The sequence below is a fragment of the Falco peregrinus genome, chromosome Z, assembly GCF_023634155.1.
Source record: "Falco peregrinus isolate bFalPer1 chromosome Z, bFalPer1.pri, whole genome shotgun sequence".
NCBI classification, from domain to species: Eukaryota; Metazoa; Chordata; class Aves; order Falconiformes; family Falconidae; genus Falco; species Falco peregrinus.
This window is the reverse complement of record NC_073739.1, coordinates 28,132,695-28,147,710: the sequence shown is the minus strand read 5'-3', so window position 1 is coordinate 28,147,710 and position 15,016 is coordinate 28,132,695. Positions and strand designations below refer to the sequence as shown.

At 44.3% G+C, this 15,016-nt stretch overlaps 1 protein-coding gene across 1 annotated transcript in view; it reads right to left on the bottom strand.

Moving 5' to 3' along the window:
• Nucleotides 1–14,024, bottom strand: part of ST8SIA4 (ST8 alpha-N-acetyl-neuraminide alpha-2,8-sialyltransferase 4) — a 55,498-nt gene extending 41,474 nt beyond the window's left edge. Inside the window, exons 1-2 of the mRNA XM_005232819.4 lie at nucleotides 13,525–14,024; nucleotides 8,873–9,004 (exon numbers count right to left, since the gene is read on the bottom strand). Coding sequence (XP_005232876.1) covers nucleotides 8,873–9,004; nucleotides 13,525–13,637 — 245 coding nt within the window. The 5' untranslated portion in view covers nucleotides 13,638–14,024. The remainder of the gene's footprint in view (nucleotides 1–8,872; nucleotides 9,005–13,524) is intronic.
• Between the last annotated feature and the right edge of the window lie 992 nt (nucleotides 14,025–15,016).

The following is a 15,016-nucleotide window of genomic DNA, read 5'->3' as shown; positions in this document are numbered from 1 at the left end:
TAACAAGCTACCACAGGTCAAGTGAACTATGGTAATTAAACAGTTGTGTACTCTCAGTGCACAGCAAGTAACAGGTGAAGAATGACTGTTTAAACGTCAGCTGAAGACATTAAGTCATGGTAATTGAACCTCCTTAGAGGGGTGGGGGCATGCATCTAAAAACTGACACTTTCAGCACATAAGTTCAAAAAAAAATGCTTCTAATGACTGCCACTATGTAATGCCCAATACCTGCACTGGGCAGTGCTGAGCAGTTTTCTGTACACACTCATCCTTGGCATAAAAAGCTGGAAAGGACTCCAGGCCAGAGCTGCAGGAACCACTAGTAGCTCAGGACTGCAGCTGAGCAAAGCCTTACCAGCTTGTGTCCATCCCTACTCTGCAAAGCACATACCTTCATGAAAAGGCATAAATATCACCTCTGAACCTAAGCCTATACTTAAGTACAATACACTTACGGAACAGATGGCAAGTGCCGAGCTGGGGCAGGGTGTTCACTACATTATAATTTGAATACAAACTTTTGCCTCTGCAACTCTAGCAAGACAAGAAGAAAAACAGTAACTTAATACTTTCCACTGCTGTCAGCAGGTAAGGTGGAATTTAAAACAGAACAGACATTTCATTGAGTAAGAGAATGCTATTTTTACATAAGTTTCTAGAGCAGAACTTCCTTAGAGTAGATCAAAACAGGAAAAGGTAACTAGAGATGCCACTCAAGCAGCTGTAACATGCACTCAGAGACATAAAGGGGAAATAATCGCTCCTAAGTGAGAAGGGATGAACTACAGGAAAACCATGCTCACCACCCAGCTCTTGTGTCACTGCCTCAGCAGGGAAGAGTATGTCCAAACCTTGCAACCAGTGACACAAAATAGCCTGGAACTGACCTTAAAAGCCATAGGGGAAGTGAAAAATGATAGAAATATTCAAGTGTTTCCTGTCATTTCTTAAACTAGGATAAACAAAAAAAAAGAAATGAAAGTATGTTTTGGACTGTTACAGCTGTCACGTGTGAATGGAGCAGCATCAGAGCAAAGAGCTTGTGCTGAGGCATATGAGGGACTCAGAATAAAAGAGCAAGAAAGTGTTAAAATCCTGAGTGTCTAAAGCTTTTGGTAAGGCCAGGCAAGGTATTTCTGTAAAAGAAAGAAGACTCTACTTCAGCCTGCAAGCTGAATGGGCATAGAATCTCCATCAGTTTGATAAGTTCTTTTTGTAGGTACTCTGCAACAGATAGTAAATCACTACAAAAGGAGAAAGAGGAAGAAAGGAGGACTTTCCAAATGAGTATTAAAAATTACTAAAATTCTTCATTACCTAAGAACAGAGCTACCAGAGCTGTGGCTATAAAGGACAAGATGAATGCATCAAGTTACCAGTAGCATCAGACAAGCTATCTAAAGACTCATTTCACATGCGCTCGTAACGTGAGAATGATTGACCACAAAGTCGTCTCAAGAAGCAAAAGTAATTATGTGAAACATACAGAAACCTAGGTCTCTGACTAAAAAGTCATATGTGATCACCAGAAGATTCGCTTTAGTAGTTTAAAGTACCCATCCCTGATAACTAGAATGAATGGGCCCAATACTGTTTCTGTTAGCAAATAGCAATATCTGTGTGTGAATAGAACATCTTGTGTATTATTTTAAAACATAAAAGGAAGACAGTGAAGGTATACAAACAGTGCCAATAAAGTATAAGTGCCTTGGCTTCCATTATTAATTTGGTACTTACAGTCAAATTTCATTTATCACACTATGTGCTTACATACCCTCACAGAAGTCCTCCAAAGGGTTAAGTGGACCTGAATGAGATTCAGATAATCAACCACTTATTTAACAGAGCTGAAAAATCCAAATATCTAAGGAATTTAATTTTCAATAAAATTTTGAGATGGACAAAAGTCACTGAATCATAGTATCTTCTCACATTATTTAAAAATGTTTTCTTATCTGCAGTTGTCAGTAGCATATCCAATTAAATGTATGCACAGGTATTACAGTACACATAAGAATCCTTGTATAAGACGTGTAATAATGCTAACATTAAAGTATTTTAATCAATTCATCTGACTCTCCAGAGATCTTTTAATACTGAAAGAAATACGATAAAGAATGCAGAGTTCATGCTACAGTTTTAAGTTCCTCTGTGCTACTGACTCATCTGTACCATGGGGATAGTGGTACTTCCCACTTTCACATAAGTGCTGAGAGAAAAAAAAAATATATTAGGGGATATGACAAAAACTGAAAGAACATACATGAGTGTCTCAGTCTTGATGCTGGTTAATAATAAGAACTTGTTTAAACCTCTGTTCTGTGCCACAAAGAGCACTGAAAATAGCACAAGGTTATTCTGATTAAACAGACATGACAAAATAATTTAAAGAAAGTGCCAAACCACACTCAGCTACATATAAAATTCAAAAGTAAGGTCAGTTAGAGAAAGGAAAAAAACAGAATAATTTTTTGTAAACCTTAAAGCAAAGGTGTTCTGCAACCTTAAGCTAAAATGTGTAAAGAAACTTTTATTTGAGGGGATCTTCAGGTTTTGTTTTGATGAATAAAACCGGGATGTGGCCTGAGCCCTTTGTGGGCAGGTGGGGCAGATGTGTCTCACTTATCCGAAGCCAAGCAGCTGCTTGCAACATGTTTACATGACTTGCAGAAATACGGTGTCCAAATTGTGGCTGACCTAGGTTTTTTCTTTGATAAATATTATGAACATCTGGTTGTGGTTAAGTACCAACTACAACTCCTGGTTACCTGATAAGTACATGTTACAGACATCACTGTTTCTGAACAGCTTTCCAGGTGACAGAAATATGTATTGCTCTGGGGCAACACGGTGACATTTTTCTACATATGTACATTTTCTGGTTTTATTTTGTACCATAGTCTCTGTACTACACAACTATTCTCTAATGGCAAACTCTCCTTCATCTGCCTCAAAACTGTGTGGATTAAGGGAAGAAATAAATTGCTTGAACATTTGACTTTTAAGAACACAAGTAGACATATTTTTAGACATCGTCAGGAACACTGAAATATGGCCTCCAACAATTTCACCTGGGAAAATCACTCCTTTTGAGCAAGGCAGTGGCAGAAATCCTCACTGCTGGAGCACCTGGACTTGTCCGGACCCCCTGCGAGGGGAAGTCCTTGAAGGGCATTCTCAGTACCCAGGAAGCTGGGCTAGCTCACCAGCCACCACATTATGGAAACAGAGACAAAGCGATTACCTCATCCACAGTCTGCCCCCACTGAAGGTGTGCCTTCACCTACACCACCTTCAGCCCACGTTTAGCTAATATATTGCTTATAGCCTCCCTTGGTGGGGGCTCAGCAAACACCCCACGCCATCCACACTGGTGCTTCCCTAGCCTCAGCGGCAGCACAGCATTGCTCACGCCAGCTCAGATCTTCCCCACAGCAAGTGAAGCCTGTTCTTGTTCCTTGTACCCTGCCTGTACAAGGCAGAATATTCCTTAGTCTTGCCAACAGCCTTTGTTCACCTGCGGCTAAGAAGTCATCCACCTTTGTTATAAACTTCTGGTTTTTAATTGGACAGGTCATGTGTTGCAGATCTCTGGCCTCTCTCGCTCCTCTCCTGCAGGCCTTCTCTATTCACACAGGTCTTTACACCACTCGATTTTCCAACCCTAGCAAGGCCTGGCACTGCTTCGCACAGCCCAGCTGGAAGGCAGAAGGCAGCTCTCAGCCTTTGAAATCACCAAGGGCTACAACCCAGGCAAAGCATTTTGCCAGCTAAACTACAATTAAAAAGCAAAACGGAACAGGAGCAGTGTGGTAACACAAGGTCACAGCCTGCCCTTGCGGAGGGCTACAGCCCCTGCTGCTGCTGGCCGCCTGGGGCTGCCCCGGGGAACCATGAGTGTTTGCACCTGTGCTGGGTTTGGCTGAAAGGGAGTTTTAAGAACGCATCTTCAAGGAAAGCAGCTTTTAGAATCTTAGAACAGTCTGGGTTGGAAGGGGATTTTAGAGGTCATCTAGTCCAGCCCTGACTCAGATTTGTTAAAAACACACTTAACTGCAACTAACCACAGAAAGGTTCCTGGCATTCCCCAGCCCACGGAGGACCACAAAAACAGAAGTGCCACATTATGGAGGTTGTTCTCTGGCTCTCTCCCCATTCCACCCCTCCTCGTGCTCCTCACTCCACTCCCCCTTGACCAGAAAGGTCACTTCAGCAGCTGGAGCAGTATCAGTAGGTGAAGCAGTACTAATCAGGCACAAACCTTCAGTGGGGATGCAAAAGGGAAAGAAGCCTTTTAAATAGTCTGTGACTCAACTACTGTTTAAGTATGAAGGCTGGCCAGATGTCAGCTTTCACGAAGTTAAGCAAGTTGGAGTCCAAAGAAAGGAGTCAAAGAAGTTAATCATCCCAACTGAAGCTGACTTTTCAGTTGAGGCAAGGGTCTCAGGAGGCAAAAACCCTCAAGGTTTATTATGACTAAACCAGACTAAAAAGCAGCAGTTTGCATGTCTTAGAGACACATAACTTCTGAAGGAAACCAGGTAACTGACCCCAAAATGTTGCTCCAAATGCTTCAGAGCAATTCTACTGCTACATTGTCAGTTTGGTATTTACTGATTGCATTTCATGGTCTTGGAGCTATTTCATGTTAACTTGAAAGATAGAAGAATGATAACAATCTGAACCTTTCTAGAAAGGAAGTTGAATTTTTTTTCATTATTAGGCTGTTAATATCTTACAAGTTCTCATACTTTTCTGACAGGAAATTCCCACTCATCAAGTTCTCTGTCACACTGCAAACAGATAAATACATCCTCAAGACCTTTTTTTTTCTTCCCATTTTGCCTTCTTGCAATACAAAATCTTCATCTGCTCCTTCCAATGTAAACCTCCACATTTAATTAAAAATAAGTGGAAGAAGTCACACACTGAGACATCAGACTGTAGTTCATTTCACACAGGTCACAGATGCGCTGGCACCAGTCCTATGCAAAAGGCTTCCTGAGACAGATTTGTGCCACCTCAGCCACATCTCTTATTTCTGCAAGTATGAAAAACTGAAATTTCTTAATATTCACAACTGGAAAACCTTCACATTGCTACAGAGAGTAGAAAGGACTTAAGACATAAAACCTTGCAAACAGTGGATTCTCTCTCTTCATGACTGAAATAATTCACACAGAAAGGGAGCCAAGCAAACAATCTTCTTCCCTTAGGCACAGAAATTACCAATTATCCTTAAAAAAAGTTGTCAGCAATCAGAAGGTGGTATCAGACAGGAAAAAATCACTCTTCCACTAGACCAGTCATGACTGGCAAGGCAGAAAATTTGCTACAGTCTCAAATAATTAACAATATCCATCATTTCCACCTCAGTCACAGAAAAACTAGCTCTTTCTTCTAATGCCTGCTTAACATCTCCAAAGGGCTGCTGACCTACCAAGGAGCTTCTACACTCCCAAGACTGCCTCTTCTGGCTGCAAAGTCCTACAGAGCATCTTGTGACACCGCAAACCCAGTGGAAGCTTTTCATCCTCCCATGGGGTCATGATAAAGGAGCTTTTTCTCTCACTGACTCCTATCTGAGCCTTGCCTTGTGGAGAATTCATAGGACCTTCAAGGCTGATGGACTGATCACTAACCTGAGCAAAAATTAGACAGCCAGAGACAATGCCCATGGTCAACAAGGCACATAGCAAAGCATAATATTCTAGCTGCAAGGCAAACAGGTCCAGGCATACCACTGATCAACAGTCCTCACACAAAGGAAAACTGACTATGAAATATTTTCTGTGTTTTAAAATTGCTAACGTGGGTGTCAAGCCAACGTTAAGACACAAAAGTAGCTGCCATTTATGGGTGGTTAAGTTTTATGAAACATCTTTATACTGTACAGTAATGGTTTCACAAATTATTTTTCCACTGCTAAGAACTGATAACTTTTTATACATTATTCAGCTGTCTTTTTGTTTCCCTCTAACCATTACCTGCTATGGTCAACCTCACACCGCAAGACCCCCCCTTGCTCTTGTTAACAGTTGCAATAATTAGAGTATGAATCATCTTCATGGTCTACACAGTGCATGTAACGTACTTCGGAGAGCTGAGCAGTTAGTTTAACCACGAAAACATTCTAGGACATTGCTAGACATATTTGAAGTTAGTCCTGATAGGTCTGTAAATGTAAAAATATTTACGGCTAAGATGCTTCTTACTGCTGTGACAGGGAAGAAAGGTGTATATAGCAAACTGCCTGTAAAAATGAAAGAAGAATGCACATTGTTTAATCAGCATCAGACTGGAACACTTATTACAAGGGGCTGCATGTGGCTTACACAGGGAAAAGCATGCCGAACTCCCTCCCTCACTGCAGAGTATTGTAACTGAATATGCAAGGTATGTTAGCAAAGAGGATTTCTGAAAAGAGTAAGACTGGCGTAGTGCCGATTCCTTTCATGTACTTTATGTCATGTTTTAGCCCTCAGTCACATTAATCTAAATCAATAGTTTAGTGAAAACACCTGCTCTCTGCTCTAGTGTCCATGATAGTAGCTATTTTATCTTAAAACAAGACTAATAATGTGGGCATCTAAATGACCTCAACTTCATGCTCTCTACTGTACAGAAAATACACTGATAAAGTGGAACCCTTACTGCTCAAACCAGTGTGTAAGGTACATTATTTTCTTCACTGTACTAGTGAGATCAAAAAAAAATGCTTCACTGTACAATTTTTTTTAAAACACCATATCATGATGCTTCTTAAGTGTCCATTAGTAATTTACAAAATGAAAGAACTTCCCCCCCCAGTCAACAGTAAGGAAAAACCTGATTTTGAAACTCATTATCTTAGTACACTGAGATGATACACATGTAGTAACAGGCTTAAAAATAAAAACTAAAAGCATCCTCTACTCTTCTACCTCTTTGTCTGAATGATGTATTTTGCTTTTGAAATGGGTGAAAGATGAGCATAACCCAAGCTTTATTTTCCTCTCAGTTTTAATCAGAAACTCATTTTAGTAATTGTATTTGTTTACTGTTTGGCTTGAACATCAAGGTGTATTGAATTTAAGTGGTTCTGAAATACAACAGTTTTTCAACAAAATGACTGAAAAGAGTTACCTGCCTCTACTTGTAGTCACTCAGTGGCTTCCAAAACAGTTTACTTCACAAGCAGAACAGCATACTATTTTCTCTAATTGTCAGAACTATAAGTTATGATTTGAAATTTCAACAGTACTCTTCTGAAGTTATTCAGTACTTCTCCAACTTAAAAGTTGTCAGTTATATGCATACACATTTTAAATACTGTTACTGAGAAAGAAAAATCTGCTTATCTTTCCTAGAGTAACTTGGAGCAGAACTTAGCCTTTACGGAAGAACCATACTGGTCAAACAGACTGCATGTGAATAGCTGGTCCTGGAAGAAACTCCATTCCAGAAGTGCACCTCAGCTGCATTTTAGGGTGATCACCAGGTCTTCGCCAGCAGGAAACCCAGGCACCTGGGGAGCAGCCAAGTGCCCAAGGGTCCCTTAGTCCAGGCAGTCAGGAAGTGGGGACTCCACAGAGCGTTTGCCAGGCAGCTGAGATACAGATAGAGGCTTCAGAGTATTAATTTGCTGCCTGCCCAAACCCTGCCACGCTTTCCATCCCTGACACTGTTGCTTGCCTTTTGCAGCAGGGCTGTGCTACAGCCATCATAGCACAAGACTTCCAGAAGACCAATCCTTTACTACAGCTCTGTACCATTTCTGAGCTACTCGTACCTTCTGCATATTTTAGAATTGGGGATATAACCCAGCAGTCATTTAAAAAAAACAACCCTAAGGTTCCTCATTCAGAGAGGACATGCTTTCATACATGGAAACATTGCCTGTTCCAGGGTTTTGTAAGCTGTCCTTTAATAAAAGGAAAAAAGTAGAAAGGGAAATGACATAGAAACCACATTTGATTTAAATCAAATCCTTATTCAAAATCTTAAAATTCAGAAAATAGTCTGCTCTGCTATGCAATTGGTCCTAAAACCAGTTATTTTCTATCATTTTTCACAGAATGTGACACTCCTCCACACTGCCAGCCCACAGTCCACACACATCTCCCACTGGCCACCCTCCTGATCAAGACAGGGAAGATACGATGACATTACAACACACTAAGAAGATTCTACTTCCTCCTCTCTCAGGCCCCAAGGCGAGTAGACCCACAGTAACTACTAAAACACATCAGAACTATCACTCATTTTAACTCTACTGCTGTGTTTTCCCCCTCAACATGAGCCTAAGGTTCTTTTTGGCCCCTCTGACTTCAGGAAAGAAAACTGCGTAAGATAAGGGTATTGTCAGTGTCTGACCTTGCGACTTGGACCAGCCACAGAGAGGGTTGGATATGCAGCACCTGACATCCTAGCTCTCGAGTCCTACATCTAAGCTGTCTGCCTGAGCTCCCTTTGTAGTTAAAGGAGAAAAATTGCTATGTTCAGGGTACTTCCACCTGTTCTATTTCAGACCTTTAGGACAAGAGAAAATCATGTTCTAAAACTGCCAGTTTCTTACCACTGACTGCAAGAGAGTTCTAGGCAACCAGCTCAAATGTAGACTTGCATACTGTAGACACTGACTGCTTGGGTCTGACTGACCCAGCCAGATGAAAGTATTTTATTTATTCTGATGAAGGATGATTTGACTTTGGAGTCTAATGTAATTTAGTTGCATTTAACACTGAACCCTAAATACGTAGTTATAAAACACCCACCTGCAACTGTAAATCAAATTAATCTTTTCCAGACCAGAGGAATTATAGGCAACACAAAATGAAAATAACTGTAGGTAATATGAAATTAAATGCTTTTTATTTAAGACACTTACCTTATTTCCAGTACCAAAGAAGTATTGATTTTCCAACCTTCTACAGCATGCTGGAAGATTGAGGAGCCACCCTTTCGAATTATCTTATCAGAGCTATTGATCATTGATCTACTCAAACTCAGTTCACCATCTCTGCAATGCAATATAGAAAACACACAATTATATCAAGGCTACGTAAGTAATTTAAATCACAAGTACCAGTGATATATCCTTTTATTGTAAACAAAAAGAAGCAAACGTCTCTGCTTGCCAAAGCAAATAAACTGTACCCGTGAGGAATCTATGGCACACCTATATGTGATACTTGAATACACCATTTAAAAGCTTAAATATGTTTACATTTCTAATGAAACAACCATACAAAAAATTATAATAAACTGCAAATTCTGAACCTGGTTCAAACTCCAGTATGTTTGTAAGGCAGTTTCTGCATTTCTATGTTCCAAATTTCCAGTACTAAACTAAGAATTAAGGGTTAACTTTCTAGCCCTCACCCAGCAATTGCTCATGTTCTACCATAATGGCCCAACAGACTCCCTTTGCCTCCTATTGATACTACAGGACTTTCATGAAAGGAATTCTATATTTTAACAGCACGCAGAACACGAAATTTGCTCAGGACTTCCTGAAACTTGTGTATGCACATATCAGAACAACCCGAGTTGTCTTATCCTTCTTGTCAATCTTACCATAGTCATAAGTTTTGGTAAGGTAGCATTAAAAAACAGAAAAATATAGTATGCTGTGAATGATGACCAATGAACATCTCATGAGGTATCATAATGTTACCAGTCACAATGATATTACCCAACAGGGTCACACAAATGTGACAGAGAAGCTATAACACTGCAAGCACAACTTAAGGTGATAGGTCTAAAATCTAGTTTCATCTCTGTATGTTCTTATTATCTTCCATAATGTTCCATTTAGGTGCCAAAGAAACGTTCAGCTGCGTTCAAACATAGCTGTTAATCATAACTATTTCAACACTGTTGATATAGTAACATTCTACCATGCTGCATGTCTTGTATCCAGGAGTACATACAAATAGAAATCTCTTTATCTGTTAAATAAGCATGCTCTGAAGTACTGCCAATAGCAACAGCTTTACTTAGCTTGCAAACAGAACTTTTGACCACTAGTCATTCGACCAACAAAATGGAAAAGATGTGAGACTGTAAGCGTTCTACGGACTCGCTTGTTTTCCTGTGGCTGCAAGCTCTTAAAACAATTGGATCCCAGCCCTTAGCAAGAGCTCCAGCAACCTTAGTGCTGTGTACGTGTGTGTGTATATATATATGTATGGTAAGTATTATTATTTGGTAAATCATATAGCAGACTAAACTCAAACTAACCTGCAATGGGACACCAATTACACTAAATTAACAAAACTGGCAACTGTAGTCACTTGCAAAAAGCTCTATGATTGCAAAAGCCCCTGTAACTAATACACCAGTATTATACACTTCATCAAAAACAATCCACCGTTACTAACAACGCTCTCCCTCCCTCATCCCTTCTCACCCAACACACTGCAGCACCGACTCCACACTGACTAATAGCTAAGGCTGCCACCTACCGAAAAACTTACAACCTCAAGCAATCGAGCACCGCCTGTATGCAAATTATCCAAATCACACTAAGGTGAGGGCACGGGAGGATGCTTGCTGCATTAAGTCCCTAAATCCAATAACCAGAATATAGTTAATATTTTTTGCTATCTTAAAATGTTTTATTCTTACAAATTTTCCATGATGGTTGTAGATTTATGTATTACACATTTTCCTGCAAACCTTTTCTAGATGCATAGAGTGTATGCATCTAAAGGAAAATTACCAAAATACATCCAGGTAAAGTACTCAGCCTAAAAGTACTTCAGAGATGTCTCCAGTTTATGCTAGGTTAAACATTATCCAGTAGACAATTTAACAGTGACACAGCTGACAAAACCTGGCAACAAAATATGTTGCCAACACCTAAAGCACTGCAGCATTTGAATTGTCCTTGTCTTCCATGGTCACAATTTACATCTGCAGTGAGGTACAGAGATGGAACAGTACATGTTAAATCATGTCCTCATGAGCAAAAAGACAGTCCTTGGCACTTTGTGTTAAAGTTCTGTTATGAACACAGACGTGCTCACTTACATGCTCCTCTTCCCTTTATTGGTATTGTTTTATTTAATTTTCACTTAAAGTAACATCAAATAAACTAAGACATAAAAAGCTAAATTTACTCCAGAAAATTCTTCATTGTGCAACCAACTGTGAAATAGATATGGGCTACTTTGTATCTTCTAGAATCACTGAAAATCCTATCCAAGGTAAATGAAACAACTGCCACAGTGTGACAGCAACTTGTAGCTGACAATATCAAGCCTCACTCTGAATTACCTTCCTGTTTGGTCACCAAGGCAGTGCTAGTAAGACCATCTCTTCTCCTGAAGACAATTCATTAAGTATAAATAACTGTCTTCACGCATATTCCATATCAGTAGAAAGTAACACTGTTTAAGAAACACTGCATTTCACATGTGTGTTTCATTAGTTGCTTAACCTTTAAAAGGACATTACTCTCTAGTTAAAGAAGGTCATGCTTTTGCAATTACTGTCCTAGCAAACTTTGTTATAAGAACACAGCCTATGTAAGGTTTATCACATACTTTAGAACTGCACACACTCCATTTTGGAACGCCTGGTATTTACCTGCGGTGTCACTAACAGCCATAAAATGGGCCACTTTGCAAGTTCACAGTTCTATATTACTGGTACTGCTGGAAGTAAACCACGGAAAACTGACTTTGCTTGCTCACATGGCCAGTCAAAAATAACCAAATGGCATGAGCCCAGGAGAAAGGCAAGCATAACATGAATAGTGACAGCAGATACTAGTAGTACACATTGGTTTTTTTCATTACTGCTTCACACAGTAATGGACGAGATGACAGGCAGGAAAAAGAAAATATTCCAATATCCTCAGCCAAAGTGAGTAGCACCATATTGCACAAGAGGTCTCACTGATACCAAAGAAGTAGAGATATCACTAAATGACCTGGCAGAAATACATCACAGCTGTATTTTACAGTGTTATTAAGGACATAAGTATTTATTACTAAATACACTTATTTTCCTTCATGTAGTATTAAATCGTCAGTTTATTTTAACACCTCTGAAACAGTGTCAAACAATGTATCGTAAGCTGGAAGGGGCTTTCTTTTTGCAAATATAAATGGACTCTACCTAGTGACTAACTTCCGAATCATTTTAGAAACTACCTCTAGTCTGACAGGAAGGAGTACATAAGAAACATGGGTATCCTTAATGCTGACTCTCCCTCACACATCTGTTTTCACATTTATTTTTGCACACCTCCAACCCAAAAATTGCAAACTTCTGTACATCTCATACAGCATCTTCGCAGAAACTGGGCTTACACCAGGGCTGAACAAGAGGGAGAGTTACCAGCAAGTTGGGAAAATCTTTAATACCAAGGGAAACAAACACCACATCATTAAACATGCAGACAGGCAGGAGAGAGGCCACCGCTGCCCAGCAGCACCCAGCTGCCAGGGGAAGAGGGGATGCCCCTTCTGCCTTGAACTCTGGGGACTGCGGTCTAAGTAGGTTGTAACTGCCCCAGCTTCCTCCAGGCACTTACGGCCTCCTTATGCCTCCTCCTCAAATTAAGGCAAGGGCTTACACCACAGGACGAGAAACTGCTGTGAACGCCTCTGCCCCCAGTCAATCTGCACAAGAACAGAAAGTTTGAGCCCTCTCCCAGACTCTGCTGATTTCACTACGCCACCACGGAATTTATGCATCCCTCCTGTGAAAACAAAACATTACACTCCTCCAAGGAGAAATAGGCTTGGCTGAAAACCCAACACCTTCACGGGATAGCTGCAAGTTGGGAGAAAAATAAGGCATACAGGCATGCACGTATACAAACACAATGTGCAAGAAAGAGAAAGCTAAGGTGCAAACAGAAGAAGGGCAAGGGGCTTTCTGCCTTTTATTTCCAACCGAAGACCGGCAGGAGCGGGAAAATACGTAACGGGAGGTCGCAGCCGAGGGACAAGAGTTCCCAGCGGAGGAGCCTTGGAGCGAAGGGGGATGCCCTGCACACTCTCGGATCCCCGAGGCGCACCGAAGTTAAGGGCAGCTCTCGGGCAAACTTCGAGGACGGAGGCAGGGCTCTCTGGAGCTGCCAGCGGCAGCGCACCCCGGGCGGGCCGGCCTCCCCCGGGCTCCTAAAGAAGGAAGCCGGCTGCAGCACGCACCATCCCGCCGCCCGCGGGCAGCCCAACCTCCCCCGCCCGCCCCGCTGCCGGCGCTGGGGGGTAGCAGCACCGGCCGCGACCCAGTCCCCGGGCACCCCCCCGCCCGCCCCCGTTCCCCTCGCCCCACGCCCGCAGCCGCGGAGCTTCGCCAGCCGAAACCCGCGCGTAACCCGTCCCGCAGCGGTACCCCTCCCCCCGCCGAGCACCGAGAGCTCCAAGCCGCGATAGCACCGCAGGGGAGCGGGGTCACGGCCTGGGGGGCTCGAAGACCCGGGTGGGGCTGCGGAGAAGACCTCGAGCAGCGACACCGCCCCGCCGCTCCCCCCCCCCCCCCACCCCGAGAAGCCCTCCCGGCGCGCCTCCCCGCAATTACCCGGCGAGAGGTGCCTCCTGGCGCTCCTCCGTCCGCGCTATTTCTTTCGTCTTGTAAAAGATGAGGAGGAGACTGATCGTGCACACAGTCCACCTCTTCCTGACGGAACGCATGTCTTCTGCGAAACGCGGTCCCCCTCCCCCTTTTCCTTTGTTTGTCAGGGGTGTGCAGAAAACAACTCCACACGCGGCACAAATTGCCAAAAACACTGTAAATTTCTTCTTTCGAAATAATTAAAAAAAAAAAAAAAAGTCAGGCGGGTGCAGACGCCGGGGGTTGTTTGTCGTTGAGTTTGTCCGTCTTTCACCCTGTCCGCCCCTGCCCGCTCGGTTCGCAGGCGGCGGCCCTGCCCCTCGGCCGGGGGAGCAAGTCCGTGGCGCCGCCGCTGCGCGCCCGCCGAGCCCAGCCGCGCCGCGCCGCGCTCCTGCCGCCGCTGCTCCGCTCCGGCCCCGGCCCCGCTGCAGCCCCGTTGCGATCGTGGCGGTGCCGACGGCCCAGGGGCGACGCTGGCACCTCCCTCCTCGCAGCGGGGCGGTGGCGGGCGGCGCGCGGCCAATGGGCGCCGCGCGGGGGCGGCACCTGGCGCCGGGCCGCGACCGCCGGCAGCGCGCAGAGCCGGCGGCGTGGGGGCGCGCAGCGCGCGAGCGGCACTCGCCGGGCCCAGGCTGGGGGCGCCCCCTCTGCCCCCGCTGTGTTCGGGGGGGGCGCCTTCTCCCCCGGGGGCGCGCTGTACCCCGGCGCCTGCCGGGTGTCACAAAGTTTGGGGGAAAGCCCGCGAGCGCGCTGCCACTGAAGGGAAACGGCGCGCTCCCTTCCTGGGAAGAGAAGGATTTGGTTAATTTGGTTGATTTGGTTTGGTTAATTCGGGTTTTTTTTTATTATTCCCCCCCCCCCCCCCCCCCGTCGGTGGGCGGTTGGAACTTGGAAGGGGCACGGCAGGTTTCCCCCAGCCTCAGAGCACCGTCGGGAGACCTGCTGCGGGAGAATGCTGGCGGGGGGAAGGAGGGGGGCAGGGCCGCTGCCCCCACGGCTGGGGGGGTGGCCCCACCCCCCCGTGGCCCCCCGCCGCGCCACGCCGCCTCTTCCATCAGTCGACACGGTCACAGCATGGTCGGTACTTTCCTGCTTCTGCTGCGACCATTTCTCCGAAATGCACAAAGAGAACTCCGAAGCCCAAAGCAAAACAGAAACTTTACAACGTGTGACGCACAGTGCCGTACCCGCTTCGCGCAGTGTTGCTTTGTCCCCTTCGGAGTGACCAGGAGGTCCCGGGCGACCCTGACCCCGCGTGACCGCTACCCGCCCGCAGCCCGTCGGTTCGCAGGTGCGGAGCAGCTCGGGCTCCCGGCAGCGCTCTGCTCCCACGGGGACTAGGGTGTGTGTGACAAATGCAGTGTGGGTGACAGAACCTTCCCTGCGTCTGTTTGCTCTGGTAGGCAGGCTCTACAGCCGCGTGGTACAGAGCTTTCACGGCAAGGTGCAGGCAAATTTG